This window comes from Apostichopus japonicus, chromosome 14 (genome assembly GCF_037975245.1).
Source record: "Apostichopus japonicus isolate 1M-3 chromosome 14, ASM3797524v1, whole genome shotgun sequence".
Classification (NCBI taxonomy): domain Eukaryota; kingdom Metazoa; phylum Echinodermata; class Holothuroidea; order Aspidochirotida; family Stichopodidae; genus Apostichopus; species Apostichopus japonicus.
The window spans coordinates 11,007,428-11,026,439 of record NC_092574.1 but is presented as its reverse complement, the minus strand read 5'-3'; the positions used below and the strand labels follow the sequence as shown (position 1 = coordinate 11,026,439).

General features: G+C 37.9%; 2 protein-coding genes across 2 annotated transcripts; one reads left to right on the top strand and one right to left on the bottom strand.

Annotated features, from left to right (window-relative positions):
• Positions 1 to 1,629: 1,629 nt before the first annotated feature.
• On the bottom strand, positions 1,630 to 13,873 carry LOC139979378 (uncharacterized). Its single transcript, XM_071990112.1, has 10 exons — positions 13,654 to 13,873; positions 10,526 to 11,370; positions 10,277 to 10,332; positions 9,371 to 9,537; positions 8,633 to 8,780; positions 8,312 to 8,508; positions 6,871 to 7,006; positions 6,343 to 6,439; positions 5,226 to 5,333; positions 1,630 to 4,175 (listed from the first exon to the last, which is right to left on the bottom strand). The coding sequence occupies exons 1-10, from the start codon at positions 13,753 to 13,755 to the stop codon at positions 3,929 to 3,931; spliced, it is 2,103 nt and encodes a 700-aa protein (XP_071846213.1). The 5' UTR covers positions 13,756 to 13,873; the 3' UTR covers positions 1,630 to 3,928.
• Positions 13,874 to 13,942: 69 nt separating this feature from the next.
• LOC139979382 (translation initiation factor IF-3, mitochondrial-like) lies at positions 13,943 to 18,025 on the top strand. The gene is made up of 3 exons (XM_071990127.1): positions 13,943 to 14,095; positions 15,009 to 15,731; positions 16,293 to 18,025. The coding sequence occupies exons 2-3, from the start codon at positions 15,042 to 15,044 to the stop codon at positions 16,491 to 16,493; spliced, it is 891 nt and encodes a 296-aa protein (XP_071846228.1). The 5' UTR covers positions 13,943 to 14,095; positions 15,009 to 15,041; the 3' UTR covers positions 16,494 to 18,025.
• The last annotated feature ends 987 nt before the right edge of the window (positions 18,026 to 19,012 follow it).

Sequence of the window (19,012 nt, the reverse complement as noted above, 5' to 3'; positions counted from 1 at the left end):
CAGAGTGCAAGACTTACCATGCACTACTCTGATTCATGGTCCAATATTTCAATTGTAATTATTTTTATTCAACAGGATTTAATAAACAATATGCAACTTGAGAACAATAAGCAAAGTAAATTGAAGGCTACCTAATCCTGAAACCAAGTAGGCCTATTGTAATAACGCTAATCCAATGAAAACTAGCTGATGTCATTGCAACGGTAATAGAAAGCTTGCAAAATATTATATTGAATATTTCCTTAGTACTTCAGTTTGCGATTCTGCATTTTCATCCAGCAGCAATTAGAATTCACATACATGGCAGTTGTTCCAACTGTATCATGCCTGTTGCCTACCAGAAATCAAAATACTTAACAAATTTAAAGTTCCACTAAGAAACCTATGTCTGGGGCTTCACTATAGATGTCCAGTACAGTTCCTGGTCGGATAATCTGACTGGTTTATGAAAAGTCATTCAATTCCAGCTGATTTTTCTTTCTGTAAGATCCAGTGTCATTCAGACCCGATGTATAGGAATCGCGTGCATCTCCAACGCCACTTTAAGTACACCAGATTAGTCAATATAGGACAATAGGGGGTGGGGGACTAGTGACTTCAAACTACAATTTTGGTTAATGGTACAATTTTGGTACTGGTCATCTGGCAAAATCACTTGGGCTTACTCTACGAAGTCTGTCACTAAAACTAACTAGAGGAAAGACACTTTCTGTGGTATATTGTATATTACCAAATTAACCACCTTGAAGACATTCATGAAGAACTTAGTGCAGAATTTTTTGTCCCAAAAATTCGAAGAGGCTTAAATTATGCACTTTTTATGCACAATTTATTGAAAGAATTTCCTACAAAGGCAGCTCAACAGAACAGGCTTTCCTTCAAGTTTCGTATTCTGTGTTGCTCACCATGTCCTTTGTTTGATCTCAGAACTTTTGTTTAAATTTATCCTTCTCCCTATTAATTTAAGTTTCATATTTTCTCATCAGTTTCAGATCCGAGTTAAGCATCCATGACAAACATGTTGCTTGTTCCATAAGAAATCATTTAAGACTAAATAGGCAGCAAACCGACAATTCCAGAATCCATTACTTGCAAATAAATATCAAAACTGACTAAATAAATAAAGTCTGAGTGTATTTGTTGTACATCTATCTCAAACACATCCCTGATTAGATAGCCTTTTACATTGAAGATGAAGAGTGGGGGGGGGGGGGGACCTGTAAGTGCCTTATAGCTAAATTAGAAGTCACTGTCGTAAGCCATGATTGGACAAAACTATTTCAAGGTGATATAAAAAATAGTATATCACAATCTTCTTTAGAGCAATTTTATTATGCAGGTTTATTAACGACAACACTCGAGTTTTACCTGCCCATATGGCTACTTCATGCCTGCTGTGGAGGTGTCATTAACCTATAACTGACATACATTTATCTTGGCATCATAGATGGTTTAATCACAACAGATTTGACCAGTGGGATCATAGTAAGTACCACTTGTCAGTAAACTATAGCGTGTAACTCTGCAAAAGTAGAATAATGTCTTTGGACTGCATACTTGTATTCTCTGCAAAAGGGAATGAGAAGACAAGAAAACAAACAACACAACATAGTTCAGAAACTTGTGTGATCATATTACTTCAATGACAATGTATTTCACAAAATATTTGTAACCTTCCTTGCTCTACTGTACATTAGTGAAAATCTTGCAATAAACAAAAACCTGATGATCCCCTCTCTACTCCATCCCCTGCCCCCCCCCCAGCAAAAGAAACAACAAAAGGTCAAAGTGACATGATTCAAGTATTCCTAACATGTTATTAAAAAAATCCATTTAAGTATCTTGATCAAAATGTCAATGATTTCAAGGTAACTTGGAAAACAAAATAAAACAAACATTTTCAGCTTGGCCATGTACACAGAGAAAAATTCTCAAACACTCAGAGCTATTAATTGAATTAAATCTCTTCTATTCATGATGACTGCATTGTACATATAGTAGAATTTCCCTATTGTGTTGAATTGAAACCACTTAACAGCAACAAATAAAACAAAAGTCCAAGGATAAACTTATTTGTGGACCATGGAATAAAGAGAACATTAGCACTCTAGTGAAAATAACATTTAAAAGATGATGTGGTCGAAACTGTTGAATTTGATTCATTTTGAACTACAAGTGAACTTGAAGCAAACAGGTGTGATGCCACAGAATGATACTCGTTTTAATCTTTCTTCAAATTTAGCATACAAATTTGAAAGAAGTAATTTAATCCCTGGACAATTTATTTAGTCAAATTTGATTAAAACATCAAATGTTTCTCACATAAATTTTAAGTGATGTAAATATCTGATTCTAAACCAAATCTATATCAACAAGAATGGAGGTATAAACTAGGTGCAGGATACAGGAATTAATTTATCCATGCTATGATATAAGCATGGAATCACTTCAAGTCGGTCCCTCACCCTCTCCAACTTCCAAATAATAGCATTGACCCATAATGTATTTTCCATTAATAGAAGAACATACATGACACACCATTATCAATTTCTTTTTCATTTTAAATTTACAATTAATGTGTAGGGTGGGATTATGACTGCGAAATCATCAGGTTCAAAATCTCAACCTAATCACATAATTTAAGAGGTTGAAGACTTATTACCGAAAATCAAGACTTCAAATGAATTGTTACACCAGAGGTGACATAAATTTCATATCAAGCATAACAAGTTATCCTGTAACAAGCTGATATCATTTTAAATACGCCATTCCCTTGAAAGCTCAGAAAAACTCCATTATTTCGCAAACTTGGAGGAGAGGTAGGGTGTAACACATCTGCATTACCTTTCGACAGACGTTTACAGAAGAATTGTGTGATAAAGTCCTCTTGCAACAATTCAAACAAACACAAAGAGAGCCTAGATAAATTAAGTGTACTTCTGTGAACAGTCTTTTTGTTCTAACATCTAGATATGGTTCTGTAGAGCACCAGAGTGCAAACAGCTTTTCTTATTTTAGGTATTAAGAAACAAAAATGCAAAAAATATTTACAGAGAGGTAGCATTAGGTATTATTAATGTCTTGAAAAAGAATTTGATACACTTGGCAAAATTACACACTATTTCATTTTCACATTCTGCGATGCGTACCTTAAAAGATGGTTTCAATATAATATAAGCTTAATTGGTGGCTTTTATGTTGGTAAGCTCATTGCTTACAAAAAGGAAACACCTGAGGGCTGGTTATATGGCGACCTCTGCCATAGTTTTCAACATATTCACCTTCAAAATTTGCTTCACATTTGTAACTTTCCTTTAAGGCCTAAATGAAATTTGCTGGCCACTTCACTGCTAACTGTTAACGAAATAACAATGGTCTAAAACATTCTATCAAAATGTTACCAAACCAAAATTAAAACTTCATATAAACAACAAAGAACCCAAACATTTGTAATTGACATATCTGTGATGCATTGAAAACATGTTACTTGAGGCTGTACCAATACATTTCTGTTTTGGTGCAAGGTTAGAAATATTCTAAATTAATGAACTGTGGGTCAGATATTGATTTTGACTTTACTGTGGACATGTAATGACAACTGTAGGTGTAACAAGTTTAAGACTACAAATTTCTAGACACATGATTTAAACTTTTACAAGTTACCAATGTACAAAGAGGCACAATCTGGGTTTCACTCTTCAACAATGTTTTGTAACACGAGTCATGGCTTGAGTCATGTAAATGCCACATGGAAGTGACTTGTGACATTGTTTTCCGTGACATCACACAATGACTCTCGTCAGGACAGTCACTGGTTATGACTCAATCCAACCCTTCAACTGACGATACAACTGCTTTTTAGTAAAACAAAAGCAATTCACTACAACAGTTCAGCCTGAATCACAAAGACTTCTACAAAACCCGTCTGTCAATCAACAGCAATGGTAGCTTTCCTGGCAAATTCTTGGCCGAGAACTCGCATCACGTCTGCGTGTTTGAAGCGGTCGTTACTCTTCTTGATAGAGGCATAATTTTCTTTGACAAACATTGCAAATTTATTGGGTTGCTGCTTCTTTCCTTCTTTGCCTTTTCCTGTCGGTAGGAGGACGAATCGGCCACGGCAAAGTCCGCAACACTTCTTTGTCACATCCAGGGACTTGGAATGTCGACCGACACTAAAAATTATTGGGGGAAAAAAAAACTGTTTGAGGCAATGAATTACATGAGGTGGTTTTATTGAATGTTGGATTTATAAACGCTACATCTGCAGTTAAATAGTGGGATGCACAGCAATTTTTGGCTTATAAAAAAATAAAGCAATGATTCACTTATGCCTTACGGTGAAGTTTTATTCTTTGTCGGCCACTTTCAAATGCATGCAATTGTACCTTGAAGTTGAACGTTGAGTTCCAGTTGTGACAATGTGTCGACACCAAACTCTGTACCATTAACTTGTAAAAGGAGAATAAGGTGCCTGGGAATATAACCTGTAATCCAGCAAACGCTACAAAGAAATGGTGCAGTTGGGCATATGCTTCAAAGTATAACAAAGAAGAATGCAAAATAAAAAACATTAAATTTGTGGGCCATGAAACTTACCAATGCAAGCATTCAGTGTTTTTAATTGTTTACTTTAGGTCAACAACTTGTATCGGTATAGCTTGTTGAATTAATGTCACAACAGGTTCAAACTGGACATGGATATAGTTTGAAGCATGGATCAGGTTCTGGTCGTCGTGAAAACTATCTAGGTTTACTATATTTTTACCTGACGGAGGACAAATCTTTCACCACCAGAAGGAGGGGTCTTAGTTGAGAGATTCCTCATCTCCTGTGTGGGAAATGTCTTTTTGAAGGGCACCTTTATGACAATGGTACCCGATTTGTAGGTTGAAATGCAACATGCCATGTGAGGTAAGAATGGTTGAAGGACTGTTACTATTGAAAATTTGTCTTTCTGTGATCAAATTGGTGTAACTAGATGGCCAACTAACTGTCTAGAGATGTTTTCACTGTATTTGTTACAATATCGTTGCAACTACGGTACCTAAAAATATGCACATTTTAAAAAGAACTTTGTAAAACCACCTAGGCGCTCACGTCAGATAGGAACAAGAAAACTTGTCCTGGGGAAATCAAAACATAGTAGCACAGGCACTACCTAACCAGGTTGAGGCTCAGCATACACCTGGTTTATTCACATGATATATCAGCATTATACTCACATGGCCTTACACTGTTGACATTGGTATTTAAACTTGGTGTGTATCTCGTAGCTATGGCAACGCTTTACCATAGGAATCTCAGGATGTGCTACATTTGCTTTACAGGCCCTGGAGGAGAAACAGAGGAACTACAAGGTCATCAACAAATGTTTTGTAGGTTAGCCTCACCTAGGATACAATCATGCTATGAGCAGGGTACAAATCTTTTGTAGGTTAGTCTCACCTAGGATACAATCATGCTATCAGCAATGCACTAGGTATTTCTGATGGAACATTGACAAGGCGAGTAAAGTAATCAGTCTCCTAAAAGAATAATTCCTTTAATTTTGGGAGAAAAGCATCAACAGCTTCCACAAAAAAGTTTGGCAGGTGTGCCTTTGTGTTTGTACAATGACCTAATTATGTAGTAATATGAACATATCACAGTCTCCAGACAAAACTCAAGGAATCAAACTTCATTGGACAACTCAACATATTGTCGATCTGGACAAACTATCTAGTACTCTCAGATAATAACAACAAAGGTAATGAATTCAGCTCTACGTTCTAATCAGGGATGTGAAAGTGAGCAGATATCCTACGAAAGAGATTCTCTTTGACACGACGTTGTTTCTGCTAATGCCAATGTTTTTGTTTCACTGTTAAATCCTCAACGATACCCAATCAACCTTACACTTACTACACGTTGCTCTACATCACCTGCTAAACTTAAAGTAAATTACAAAAGCACGAAGACACTGTTAAAGAGGATCTTCTCTGACAACCGATTGTTAGTTACAACTATTTCCACCATTTATTTTTATGTGGGCATATGGTCTGAAATTTCATTACACTGTGAGGGGCTAGCGAGCGAGGGCTGAAATGGGAAATGGGACTAAAGAGAGGGTTGCAAACAATTTGGGCAGTCTCTGGACAAAGTGAATCGATGATCATGTCACATCTGTGTTCTTACTGCTTACAGCTTGGGACAGGCTTGGGGTAATTCCAATCTTATTTTCTCTTAACCTGTAGCTTTGGTTCAGTAAATGCACTTGGTTTTCATTGCTCACTTTTCTGATTATTTGCGATACATATGGTAAAGCTCCAAAGGATTCCTGTTATTTGATTGGTCACTAACCAGTACTTCCAGAATCGTCCATGTCCATCGTTGACCCCGTGAATCAGCCAACAGGCAGCGTGGCACAGCTCGTGAATCAGGGTGTCTCGTAAACGCTCTGTTAGAGAGAAAGCAGAGCATACCAGAAACTGTGAAGCAATCATAATTAATAAGCTTAACGCAAAGAAAACTATTTACTGAAAGGAAACCAATCATGCATTGAAAATGAGGAAAAGAAAAAAATCGTCCTAGCTTGGTCTCGAATACCAGCAGAGTCACAAACTAAGCACATGCCACCCAAATGGAACAATTGTTTTTTCGATACTGTACTTTCATGTCCTACTTCAAAGCACTCGAACTGACAGTATAAGTAGTATGAAATATCCTGCATGTTTCTATCGGATAAATATTAGGAACTGTTCATACTGTCAGTACGAGTGCTTTGAAGCATGATATGAGAGGACAGTATAGCGTGATACTAGCCAGAGTTGGAGAATCGTCCGACCTGGCTGATTTTGCTGCAGACATTGCGAATATTCAGAACCTCACCTGCAGAGTCGCACACTTTCTCAGAAAGTTCTATTCTGACCTCTCTAACAGAACTGAATTTGCGTTTGGTGTAGACACAGTATCCAGCTGTCTTTGTCATTCGTTTATTCCATAGTATTTCCAGGTTGTCAGGAATCTAGAAAATGTAAGACACAACAAAATACACTTAAAGTTTATCAGCTACAGCTAAATATATATATATGTGTCAAAGTGGAAGGGTTCTTTACACTTTAATTGGTTCCTTAATACTTTTCTGAATATTGGAAAGCACTTTTTGAATCCGGTCATAGCCACAACAGACCCAGATATGTTGGTAGATCCATAACAGCAATGATTCAAATCATTGTTGCAATGATTCAAATCATGAATGTTACAGCAATGATTCAAATCATCAATGACCTTTGAAGATGTTCTTCCAACCATTTTTTTCTAAACACAAGTTATGCACAAATGCAGTGGCGTAGGAAGGTACTTTTGAGTGGGGGGGGCTGAAGACTGATGGCCGGCCTGGAGGAGGGGTCTAAGGGGAGGGGGTGTCCCCCTCCCCTTTGGAATTTTTTGCATTTCCAGGTGGCCTCAGATGCAATTTGGTGCAATATAGCACACTTCAACACCCACTCCATTTTGTAAACTTAATTTTGTATTTTCACCTGACCTTAGATGCAATTTGGTGCTCCAAATGAGATTTTTTTTCTCATTTGGAAATGAAAAAGGGGTTTTCTGACTTGCGAACCGGGGGGGCGGAATGATACTTCCGCCCCTCCACATTTTTCACTGGGGGGGCTGGCGCCCCCCAGCCCCCCCGGTTCCTACGCCCTTGCACAAATGTATTATGTACTTTGCATCGGTTGACATAGGACCAGGGGCAGACTTGACCATCCAGCAATGTGGCAGTAACCAAGGGTCCAGCAAATTAAGAGGCCAACCAATTTCCCTAATCTTCTCAGAAAGTCCAATATATAGATCACTTGTGTGCATGTTTTTCTTTTCGCCCTTTCGATATTGTGGGTCATATCCACGTAAGATTCAGTAGTGGGCTGTACTTGACTCTTTGCCTTCGAAGGAGGGTCACAGTTTAGCCCAACCACATTTTTGTAACTGTTTTTCCCCTGCCCAGGACTACAATAAGCAAATACACAGTTGTAATTAAGAAAAGCCTAGCTTTGGCATCATTTTGTGAACTTGTTGGGGCTTGTAAAAATATATATCCCCTTAAAACTATCACAATAAAAGTGTTCTAGCAATGGCTGACCTCAAAAAATGGCTCTAAATATTTGTGTAGCCTAAGCTCTATGGAAGGGTTTTGACATCAGTTTGGTATGTTTTGCCACATGACATAAAGCTTTGAAGGCATTGCGGGCTGTGGCAATATGCAATCAATGAAGTCTGTTACATAGAGGACACAAAATGGAAAAAAAACACTATCAAGAAAGGGTCTGACTTTGCTTTCAAACACTGTCTTGTTGAACATGGCAAAGAGTTTTGCAGTCAGTTCAGTCCTCTTTTTCTTGAAGTCTTTCACAAACGGTGAACGGACAGGAGTTCCGACCGGCGGAGTATTCAGAGATTCCAGGAAAGACTCTTTCTTTCTCTCGAGAAATTTGTTGACTGGTGTTTTGAATGATGAAAGAGAATTTTCTGAAAAGAAAGCAAGTCAGGATATCACGAGCTAATTTGGTGAGGGAAAGTACTTAATGTAGCGTTGGGTTATGTTAATATAGAAACAGATATAGTTGCGTACTGAAAAGCCTATAATAAATACCTTTATCCTTCCTCTTATCAATCCATTTTGGTCTGATGGGAGTCGCAAAGACGTCGCTATCATCACTAGACTCGGAGGAGCTTCTCACAAATGCGGCTTGGTTTTCGAGTGACTTGTTGGTTTGATCGCGCAGAACAGAGCTGGGAGTCTTTAAAAGAAAGAATGTAATGGGTTCTTCTCTTTCTAAAGTACATTTCATCCAAATGGTTATTAATAACATTCAGTTCACAAAATATTTTAAACATACAGTATGTTCTTAACATTGCATTTGGGATTGTATTGGTCACAGTCACTTAGTATCATGACTGTTACAAACGTTTGTTTTATCAAATGCCATTAAATATTCACTTGCTGCAGTGTCTTTTTATTTAACACAGTAAGGTGGAAATATAATACAGATAATAATATTTCAAAAATGAAATGAAATGTTAATTTTTTCAGTCATTGGCTGTAAAGAGTGAAAGTATATGCACAATAGAAAACACAAATTATTAATACCTCTGTACTTCATGTACATGTTATAGAGATATTGGTAGTAAATATATCTCCATGGAAACAGCAGTTGAGTCGGGTCGCAGTCCATCAGTCAGCTGGCTTTACCAGAAGACTAGACACTATGTTTCTAGGTTCTACTCTTTTGTTCAAACACAAATTTTTCCTTTATAGATGTTTCCTCTGGAAATGGTAATAATATTTTATCTTCCAATGTAGATAAAAAAGGAGTGGAGATGAACCAACCTGTACAGAAGAAACAGTGTCTTCCTCATTGTCTTGTTTATAGTAAAACAGAGGGCCATCTTCATCTTCTTCTGGGAGAGGTTCATCATTAATGAAGTCTTCATCAGAATCTAACTCTTCACTGATCTTTGGTGTGGACTTCACTGGAGTTTTCATCCTCAAAAGAACTGTCAAATTAATCAACAATTCAGCAAAGAGATGTAATGCATGTTGAAAAATGAATGTACAACCGCAGACCAGTCAATAGTGGTTTGAAGGATATAAAGAAACTGGTCATCCACTTTGAATATACAACAGTCATAAGTTCACAGCAACAAGTCATTAATGGCTACAGTTATCTATGACTAGGAAAAGAGAAAATCCATTCTTTCTTACAACGATAATTTAAAAGTTTCTGGTTGTTTTACTTTATGTCACAGTTGTATCTCAGAGAAATTTTTTGGTTTTTCCTGTTAACACAAAACTAACTGGTTTGGGTATTTACTAATGACAATACTTACAGTATGTCTCCTTTCATATGCACTCCGACCTACAGTACCTTGTTTATAACAACTGGTAACATTCTTGATGTGCACTGCCAATGACCCTCTAGGGATCAGAAACTAGTAGACACATAAAGTATGGTAATTGTAGAATGCTGTTTCAGGTGGAAAAAATTCCAGCCCGAAGAAAACATGTCAGCTTTTGGCATGGTGACTTGGAAGGAAGAAAGTCGTGACCCATGGAGGATAATTGGGAGCTGGGCAAGAATTTTACCAACTTGTTATAGGCTAGGTAGATCAGAGTGCATAAATGAATAGGAGACTACTGTACCGTAGGTCAGTGTGTCTGATGAAGTCAGTTACTGCACTAAACAGGTTAACAGCCTCTCTAAGTCTATAATCCCTCAAAATAAGTCTTACTAACATTTCTCAAAGTCCTCTTCATCTGAGCTTGTAAAATTTCCACCGCAGCTTGATTTTCTGACAAATTTATAGAAAGAGAAAGATTTTCAGTTATAAATTGTGACTTCAGTATTTTGAATTTGGGTGGGGGAAGAGAGGGATGAAATCATTGATGAAAACTCTTTTCAGAACACACAATATGGTTAATCCTACAGTATACACCTGTCCTCTACATCAAATTTCATAGAGATTTATCATTTTTAATACTTACTTGTCATTTTTATCTTCATTGTTAGTTAAGTCATTAGTTTCTTTAAGTACTTGACCTCTGTTTTCAGGATTGACATCTCTTTTTGGCCCTACTTTGTCGTTACCTTCCAAGGTTTTCTTACTGCGATAATTTTTCAACAGTCTTTGAGTAAGACTCAGAGGTGGTAGATCTGTGTCGTCCTCATCACTGGATTCTCCAGAAGGTGTGTCACATTTGATCGCAGGTTTCCTCCCATCGGCTTCATCTTCACAGTCTGAACTCTCCTCATCTTTTTCTCTATATTGGGACCAGGATTGATGACATTTAGGGGAAACAAAAGCTCCTTTGTCTGTTCTCGCACCACATTCCTTCTTATTGCTATCTACCCAAGAGTTTTCTTTGTTGACATCTTCGACGTAATTGGCTGTTTTCTCAACAGTCGAGCCTCCAAAGGAAGGAGAATCAATTTTGGACTTATATGATGGACATTTATCAAACTCTTCTTCACTACCAACAGTTTCAATGTTCCTGCTGAGGAAAAAATTACCTGCATTGCTTCTGATACCTTCAAAATGATCATCTGGCTTTGAAACGCCACTGTTATCCTTTGCACTGAGTAACAGGTTTGTTTGAAGGGAGGTCGTCGAGTCAATGTTGCCACTTGTTTCATGAAGTGTATTCTTTAGAGCTTCCCTTGAAGATTTTTCAGTGCAGTTTTTAAAGGACAAAGTTCTTTTTATAGAGGGTACCTCTGTTGCACTGTGAGGAATAGAATTCTGTGGTCTCCTTGATGTAGGTGTCTGTCTCCTAACCCTTGAAGAATAGGGTTTCTTTTTCTTCTTAGACTCTTCTACATTTTTGAGGAGCTGGAAATGAAAAACAAAAAAAATCATGTTTACTATAATTTACCACCTTAGGCAAACTTTATACTAATTGCACATGATTATTACCATAGAAGGTAATTTTCCAAAAGACAACTTCTTAAACGAATAATGCATTAATATCAGGGAATGTACTGATCCAATCAATTTCCATTGTTACCTGTTGGTATTGTCATATTTTGTCTTATACATTAGAACTGATATATTCTAGTAACATGATACCTGACAAATGAAGTAAATCACCTTTATCAGTATTTCATGGTAAGGATATGTGCAGGTATTATTTCTGTCTGATTTGCTCAGTTGATAGATAAACTTGCAGTTCATACTTTTTTAGGGGGAATTCCACGAGACCAGAGGTTCTCGAGACCGATGGTCTATGGAAGGTCGATCGATATGCGTAACTAGAAATTTTCATTAGAGGGGGTCAAAGAGATTGACAAGGGGTCAATATTGTTTAAAATAGGGTATCGCTACTGTATATCTAATTATTAAGTTATATTGTATTCTAAAATTTCATTTCGGGGCAGCAGGGGTGGGGGGGCGAGACTTGAGAGCGGGGTCTTTCTCCCCCTGCAACCCCCTCTGCATGGTTACGCCACTGATGGAGGTCTAGTATCAATGCAAGCCGCCCCAGCCCCCTTGCGCAAGTCACTGGTATCCACTTTGAAAAGAAACGGCTGTAAATTCATTTTAAGAACACGCTTTATCAACGTAATATTACCAGTAGTAATATTTGTCTTACCACTATTCCAGGCCTAGTAATGGTTTCGGTCTCGCGGACCCTCGGTCTCTCGGACATCGGTTTTGAAGACCTTTGGTGTCGCAGACCTTTTTTTAATTTCCCAGTCTCGCGGACTTTCAGTCTCGCGGACCTTTGGTCTCTTGGCCTGTAACCCTTTTTTACATTATCCTACAGTGTTTCATTTTAGTATTTCTGTACTCTCATGTATATCTGCCTATTCATATCCTTTTCCCGCATTGATTTTTCATAGCTTATATCTAGTAGTATAGTCAGTATTGCGAAGTTCGGCATACTGTGAAGTTCGGACACCCTAAGAAATACACGATTTCACCATGAAAAACTACAGGAAGAGCCAAATATCACCAAAAAGTACGAAGCTACAGTTATTTTCTCTCCAAAATGACCCGTGTGCAAGAAATTACTTACATATTTGTCAACAAAATGACAAAGATCTATGAAGTCTGTTATAATTACTGAAAGAGCAACTGCGCCACCAATTTTATCACCAGCGCCACACTGTGGGTTGCGTGTCCAAACTTCGCAATACTCTAGCAAAGAAATACCAGTTCCACAATCACGAAGAATCTTGTTGGAAAACAACGTAAAAACAGTTTGCAGGAAAGAAAGTTTGGCCGTGTATCGTACTATAACAAAATTCTCCCACCATATGAAGTATATTTTCTGGTGAATTATACCAGAAGATTTAGTTTTGGGGTGTTTTAAGTCTTAAGTGTCCGAACTTCGAAGTCACCATGCTACTACTACTAGTAGGATGGTGACTTCGAAGTTCGGACACTTAAGACTTAAAACACCCCAAAACTAAATCTTCTGGTATAAATCATTTGAAAATATACTTCATATGGTGGGAGAATTTTGTTATAGTACGATACACGGCCAAACTTTCTTTCCTGCAAACTGTTTCAACGTTGTTTTCCAAGAAGATTCTTCGTGATTGTGGAACTGGTATTTCTTGCTAGAGTATTGCGAAGTTCGGACACGCAACCCAGTGTGGCGCTGGTGATAAAATTGGTGGCGCAGTTGCTTTTTCAGTAATTATAACAGACTTCATAGATCTTCGTCATTTTATTGACAAATATGTAAGTAATTTCTTGCACACAGGTCATTTTGGAGAGAAAATAACTGTAGCTTCGTACTTTTTGGTGAAATTTGACTCTTCCTGTAGATTTTCATGGTGAAATCGTGTATTTCTTAGGGTGTCCGAACTTTCGCAGTATGCCGAACTTCGCAATACTGACTATAGTAGTGCGCTTACATCTTACATCAGCCTCAGGAATAGCAGGTGCCCAAGCGATGTGGTTAATGTGTTTAACACATCTTTGGCCGAGTCTGACTTAATCCTTGCCCTGATGCAGTCCATACTTTGGCCGTATTTCTACATGTATGATGTACCCTAGGTCTAGACCGACCTATCATTACTAGGCTACTGCAGTGTACCTACTACTAGGCCTAACGTTATAGTACACCTGTTAATTGTTGTTTTGTTAGGCCCTAACTTTTGTTACCTTTTCGAAAGTGTCGTTGGAGTTCTTCTGGGATGACCAACCTAATTTATCGGAAGCCCTTCTCAAAAGAATGTCAATGTCTTCATCACTTGATGAATCCATCGTATCGATCAAACCCAGCTTTTTCAATCTTTCCGTCAGGTTTTTATCCCCGCAACTGGGCTAGTTGATGTTTTCTGTCCTTTCAAATTTCGGACCAATTATTTACTAATTACGTCATATGTTGCTCGAAATATGTGACCACACTCTGGAACGTTGATATTCCGGTTTTTCCATATCTGGATATCTGGACAAAAAGAGTCAAAACCCGAGTAACACTATTGCATTGACCCTTGAAATTTCTGTCTCCATAGCAAAAGAAGAAAGGAGACATTTTCTACCTCTTGGGTGCTGCCCCGAACCACCCAGGTTACAAATTTGCTGGTGGGATCAACCAATAGTTGTGAGTGACATAATGCAACATCATATCAATCAGGAAAACTGAAACTGATTTCAAGCTAATAGCTATATTATTTTCTTGAGCACTAACTTAGCCTAACTCAACAGCTATTGAACCATTTAGCCTACCCATTGCATTTAAAAATCAGGCTATACACATAATACAGTATTAGTGACTGTTACTAATGGACTAGCTTGTGGCAAACAATCCTAGAAACATGTGAGTAGGAGCTAGGGTGCTGCTTGAGGAAAGGAAACTGTACACAAGGGTAACATCTTCCCCACCCCTTCTTTCAAAACAATGAATGAGACTTCTTACCCATGCAATAGATGCATGAGCTATGACATAACTTCAAACCTGAAACAAACTAAGTATCCACTAGTCTATAGTAGGATATGACTTGCAAACATGTATCTTACAGGACTTTTTAATCTTGTTGTTAGTATGTTACATATTACTTAGGCCTCAAACATTGAACTACTGTAACCTAGTACTATTTTCCAATAATCATATCCATGGTCCTGGCTCTCTACATGGCGTCAGCGAATCCTAGTTAAAGCGTAGTTAATTTTGCAGCCTGTTGCCTTAACTTCACTGAAAGATCAAGATGGCCGTCCTCTATTGGGCCAGTAGAACATCAATACATGGTGTCTATTCAAGGTCAAAATGTATTGAGTGATTTCCTATGGGGTCAGCTTTTGTACCATATTCACTGTACTACATAGTAAATTGTACAGCCAGATGCTTCTTCTATCAAGATCCAAATTGTTAAATATAGCATACCCATAATTGCCTGTGGTAGGAAGAGAGAAGACTTCAATTTCCTCTCAACCTGCCTAAATGTGTCAATTGTTATGTTCAACTTAAAGTTACTTTTAAAGAACACATTTTATATTTTCTTTCTCAAATTCCATAGATGCCACAAAACTGAAGCTACAGTGGTATCAAGATGTCCCTTGTTGTCACAAAACTGTGCCTCCGGACTTCTGCCATTACCAGCATGAGGAGTGCCATACTCTGGAAACAGCATGTCTTGACTGGAATTAATAAACCAATGATCCCACTTTGTGTAAGCTCTGTAGGAATTTCATCAAAGTACTCGCCACTTCCTTGGATCTCCAGGACTAGAACTTATTCATCGTCAACTAAGAACCTTGACGAAAATGCTGAAGATGTATTGAAGCACTTGGAAGCAGAAAACATACACAATCGAAGAAGGAAGCTGTCGCCAACAGACGAAATGATAAATGTCGGCAGATTAGTTCCACACAGGGTTTTAGATCTAGTAGATGAGACAGGGGAAACCTTGAAAAGTGTATCATCTTCAAATGCCGTAAAACTTTCACAGGAGAAAGATTTGAAACTTGTCTTGGTCAACCAACATGCCAAACCTCTCCCTCTCTACAAGCTAATGACAGGGAGTGAACTTCATAAGGAACAGATGAAGATGAATGAGAGGAGAAAATCCAAAGCAGGCCCAACGATAGTCAAAGATATCAAACTCTCCTCAACCATAGGTCTAAACGATATTAACGTCAAGAAAAATCACATCAGTGATTGGCTGTTAAAAGAAAATAACCTCCAAATTCGAGTGACTGTGATGAAAAAAGGTAGACAAGCCCATTCTAAGGAAGATATGGTAAGACCCAGCTGTACTGTATTTTAATCAATAAATTTTTAAAGTGGTTATTAAATTAATAACTAGAAAATATTCAATAATCAAAAAAGGCAGCTCATTGTCATGATTAGTCAATATTCATAGTAAAAATTTTTGGCGATTAGCATTTTGAGTTTCCCACAAGTTGCTTTTGCATGTAATTATAAAGGGAAAAGTTTTGAAATTTGAAACTCATGAATTCCTTGTAAGTAAACAGTCCTTCTTTAAAAAACCCTATGTAGTCAGCTTACTTAATTTGATGAAATTTGAATAGTACAATTAAGTTTTAGAATGTCATGTAATTGATGACCATAGCCCCAAAAACTTGCTTGGAAGGAATCACTTTTATTCTAACCGTGATACCATCATTCTTTCAATTTGTAACATTTATTACAAATATGATGCCATGTAGTCTGTGTACCTCTCATTTGATAATTTTATGTACGCATATTTAAAGACTAATTAAGTACTAAGGATCATTTCCTGCTATTCTGATGTGTCAACTATTAAAGCCCACATTGGCTACGTGTTTTGTCTTGACAGATTGCCATCATTCACAAGCTGACTGATGGGTTAGAGGTGCCTTTGGTGTTCAACAACGAGCCAAAGACAACCGGCAAGAATGGACAAAACATCAGTGTTGTTCTACGACGTATGTCGGCGAAGGAGAAGGCCAAGAATAATAAAGAAAAGAACCTTTTTGAGAGGATGAAGAGCACCCCTTCCTCCTCTTCAGATGGATGATCGAGAAGAACAGATAGTTACCGATCTCTGGTGATGAAGGAGTGTTAGCTCAGTGGATAACGCCGGTACCTTCCAATCATAAGGTCCCTGGTTCGAGTCCCTCGAAGATTAATGTATGTCGTCCATTAACAGAGTTGTTGACAATTCATAATCATGGACGTTAAATATTAATGTAAGAGACTGACTTCGGTCAGCTTGCGGATTTGAAAAGCAAGCGAGGCTTCTTCGCGAGATCCTGCTTGCAGGAGGATCTAAAATACATAAATACATACATGAATAATGAATGCTGAAATTAATAGTTCACATTGTCACATGCCGCTCGTCTATATGATATTTAAATATCATCAATAATGACTCGGCCTTTCAGCATTCTAGGAATTGCTAATAACTCACCTTAAAGAAGGACCTTCATGGATGCTCACACCTTCTGGGTTATTTTTGGACATTTTGGGGGTTATTGGGAAGACGTGCAACTCACTCTATAAATAGTAAAACATTTGAAAGGTGGTAGTAAAAGGCTTATTGAACATCTTCTTAACATCAAGAGCTACTTTTGGGGGGACCATACTGATTACCTAATAAAGTTGACAGGCTTTCAATGACAAAGGTCAGCAACAATGGCATTAATCACCTGAAAGTACTTGCAAAAATCCATGTACAGTGAAGACTTGCTTGCTCATTTCTGTAGTAATAGAGCACAAAACCAAAACATTAGAAAGAGATAAGAGATTGATTTTCATGTGAGCCACTTTTCAAGTGAGATGCACACTTTTATTCTAAATGCAAGAACTAAATTTTTTCACTGTCCTGTATGATTTACGTATCTAGAATACCAAAGAACAGGAATTTTTTTAAAAGTAGACAGAAATACAGAATGTTAGTGTAGTATGATGTATCTATTACAGGTATGGTGCTGAAGGAATGGTAAACAGGCTCAAGGATCTTGTGACAGTGTCTCTGAATACTCTTGAAGCACTCATCTCTACTGGAAAAAAACTTTGTATTTCATCAAATTTGCTCCAATTTGGAACTCCTATATGCTAGTTTGGTGATGAATTGGCTGCATTATTTTATTTATATAACTGGTATTTCACAATTTGGAATTTTTGAAATGAAATCACACAACATAAGTTCGATGGCACAGCTCTTATAGTCTTGTATCAGTGACTTCTGTATTGTATCTCAGATTTATCTGGCATAAATATAGAATACACTACTGTCAGTGATGGATGAAATCATTCAGTTTAGATCAATATTAAATTTGCCCTTGTGTTTCATTGTCATTGGTAGAAAATACAATGTAATACCATCTCGTTACAAATTAGTAGCTGCTGCTGCTACTTTGTAATTTGCAAAATGTGTAGTTTATTGAGAAATGGGGGTGTGGGGGAGTATCCAATAACCTTATGAGCTACCTATTTCTGATGGGTGGTATTGTCTGCATGTGCCAATACAGTAAGTCTAGGATTTTCATGGAAAATGGAAATGCAATTAAAGTGAGCACTCACAAATGTTGCTATTGCCCTTTTTCATCTTTTTCTTGCCTTTCCGATTGCAAAAGGGGTAGCCCCCCCCCCCCTCCTATGACAGGCTGCTGCAGCACTGAGGTTGACTTTAGTGAGTACTGAGAAGTTAAGTTTGAAACAAGAAGCCCTTACAAAAGACCCTGTACTTAATGATTGCAAATCCTATTGCAATGCTTGGGCAAATTGCTGCCAAATTAAGGATACCAACAGAAACCCACAGGTTTTGTCAATTAACTGATTTCCTTGCCACATTTTGATATGAGAATATTCAATGGTGTGCACAGGATTTCATAGGTCCCACACCTATATGGGGGGATTCAAAATTTCACCACACTGAATTAGGTAGGCCAGGCAAAACATTTAATGTAAGAGCCAGGGCTGGATCAAGGGTGTTATAAAAGAGAGGATGATGACTTGGGGTCATTGCAGCTGACACCAACGTTGAGGAGTCTTTTGTTCCCCCCCCCCCCCAGAAATTGTAAATGTTTAGACTTCATAATGTGCCCTCTGAGGTATATTTCAACTATAAATCAGGTGTATAAGTAGCTCTAAATGGTGGGCTAATCAATACCCTTGGTTTTTTGTGTGAGGTTGAACGGGTATATACTTTCCTAGCAGTGGTTTAATCCTGGGTCCCATGCCCTCCTTCCCCCCACGCAGGTGCTCCCCCCCCCCTTCAAAAAATCACCTGGACTATTTTTTGAGTAGCATCATTGATTAATTTATTCTTCACACCAAATATTTCCTTTCAACTATTCCCATATATCTTGCAAGCGCTACTCGAATTTTAACCCACGTTCTCCCAGGACCCTTCACATTTCCCGGGTACACAGAATTGACCCCGGCGCTGCCGCAATATCCGATTCCCTTAGTCCGCTTCTCGTAATTAAAGCTGCCTCACTGTTCGGCTCCTGCGATCTCAGCAGCAGAAGACTTTTTCATCTGGACCATGTGAATAAGCTGCATTAGTTTGCCTTGATAGTCATTGCGCAA

Excerpts from the sequence above, each read along its gene's own strand:
- LOC139979378 (XM_071990112.1), bottom strand. The coding sequence starts at position 13,755 with ATGGATTCATCAAGTGATGAAGACATTGACATTCTTTTGAGAAGGGCT. Across the intron at positions 10,333-10,525 it reads AATGAAGATAAAAATGACAA|AAAATCAAGCTGCGGTGGAA; the intron begins GTAAGTATTAAA and ends TAAATTTGTCAG. Across the intron at positions 8,781-9,370 it reads ACACTGTTTCTTCTGTACAG|ACTCCCAGCTCTGTTCTGCG; the intron begins GTTGGTTCATCT and ends TTTCTTTTAAAG.
- LOC139979382 (XM_071990127.1), top strand. The coding sequence starts at position 15,042 with ATGTCCCTTGTTGTCACAAAACTGTGCCTCCGGACTTCTGCCATTACC. Across the intron at positions 15,732-16,292 it reads CCCATTCTAAGGAAGATATG|ATTGCCATCATTCACAAGCT; the intron begins GTAAGACCCAGC and ends TTGTCTTGACAG.